The following is a 1,776-nucleotide window of genomic DNA, read 5'->3' as shown; positions in this document are numbered from 1 at the left end:
TATCACCAACCATTCCCATGTTATTACGCTGTATCCATATAAATGGCCCACCCTGTACTTTGACCCATTCGCTTAGTCGCAGCACTATCACGATTTCCAGGATGCCAAGAGTACAATGAGGGTCTCGGGGTGTTCTTTGAAAGAAAGGCTACAAAATGCAGTAGACGATGGAAAAAATCCAAATCACAAATTAGATCATAAGCATGCACCTAGAGCTCCTGTCATAACTGATCAAAGCAGTGTCGCTTCCCTCATTCCATCCATACTTACCGCTCATCTCACACCCATGCTAACGCTCGTCACAGTCTAGTGCAAAGCCTGGGCCAAATTACTGAACACAAACTCAGATTGCAGGTCCAACAGAAAACAGTGGCAGCATGCTTTAAAGAAAGAAAAGTCCACATGAGATGGATTTGTTTCAGTTTTGCATGTGACTACAGTGCATGAGTGACCTGCCTCGCACATAACTGGGGTCATACCTGAGCCACTAACTCAACTAGTCAGTCATGCAATTTAACCGTGGGGAGTGGGTGCATTCCGGCAGCTCGATCGGGACTAGTCGCTCACGACTGGACTAAAACCCAAGGCCTCCTTAAGAAAAGCCACCTTAAGGAACCTTAAATGTAGGATGTGACAGCAGGCAGGCAAACGTCCCCCTCTAACCCACCTCCCCCCTTACTCTAGTGTCCATATGGAAGAGAAATACAGAGGGGAGTAGACCAGAGATAATGTGGTGGTTCACCAGAAAAAAAACAAAAGTGTGCCACTGTAATAGAAAACAAAAGTAAATGACAACTCCATGAGCAAGTATGAATGACAATGAGTGGCAATTCTGTGTCTATGTCTTCTTGTTGCTCTTGATTACCTGGGATTGGGAAGTGCACAGCCCCACAGGTGTTGCTTTAGAGTCTGCACCCAGCCAATATCTCGGATTGGCTGGCAGAGTTGTATGTAGTGGTACTGTTTTAGCACAACCCTTCAAATGAACCAGAATGTCACTGGTTAGCACAGGACAGATTGGACACAGCATCATCCAAAATGTGACATCCTCAAATAGCATACCCGTGCCACCGGGCTAAAGTATGAGAGAGAACAATGTGAAATGCAACATCGCGCACACGTCTGTGGAATTTCTTTTTTTTTTGGCAAATTCACTAAAAGCTACGAAGCACATGACATCTTGTTCTGGAATAAGTGTCTGGACATCCTCCCTCATGCTTGTTGCTCCATAAATCGCACGAGTTCTAAGAATATATTGAGACACGATGCAAAAATAATATATTCTTCGGTTCTCACGTGACGGCAACATGCAGGAGCGGGGAACGATGTCAGAGCTCGTGCCAGAACACGGCGCAATCTTTGATAAGCATAGAAAGAAAGTTGTGAGAGAAAATTCTCTTCCATGTGGATTTAAAAAAAATCTCGATATATTTTTTCAGAAATGTTGTTTGTCACAAAGACAAAGACTTGGACAGGAAGAAACACTGACAGATACCTGCAACCGGTAATTTTTCATGGTTCTTCTTAACAAAAAGAAGCAAAGAAGACACTGCTTTTTCTGCTTTTTTGGTTTTTGTTTGCATTTATTTGTAATGTTTCATTAAATATGAGCAAGCAGATAGAAACACAAGCACATCACAACTTTTTTTTCTTTTTTTTGTCCAAGACATCACTTTCTTTACCATACTTTCTATCCTTATTTGCCTAAAAATCATAAAGATAGCACCGGGTGTGTGGTGTGCTAAGCACTGTTTACATTTTACTGCCCCTACAAGC

The 1,776-nt window shown here is 42.6% G+C and overlaps 1 protein-coding gene across 2 annotated transcripts in view; it reads right to left on the bottom strand.

Moving 5' to 3' along the window:
- Positions 1–1,776, bottom strand: part of map6a (microtubule-associated protein 6a) — a 20,296-nt gene that overhangs the window by 1,726 nt on the left and 16,794 nt on the right. Inside the window, exon 4 of one of the 2 annotated variants that reach the window (XM_005926788.3) lies at positions 866–976. The exons of the other annotated variant lie outside the window; for it this stretch is intronic. Within the exon in view, the coding sequence (XP_005926850.1) occupies positions 866–976 (111 nt within the window). The remainder of the gene's footprint in view (positions 1–865; positions 977–1,776) is intronic. 2 annotated transcript variants of the gene reach the window in all.

Source organism: Haplochromis burtoni, unplaced genomic scaffold (genome assembly GCF_018398535.1).
Source record: "Haplochromis burtoni strain Fernald_Lab_line unplaced genomic scaffold, NCSU_Asbu1 Contig_24, whole genome shotgun sequence".
Taxonomy (NCBI): Eukaryota; Metazoa; Chordata; class Actinopteri; order Cichliformes; family Cichlidae; genus Haplochromis; species Haplochromis burtoni.
The sequence above is the reverse complement of the archived record's forward strand: the minus strand, read 5'-3'. Positions and strand labels throughout refer to the sequence as shown.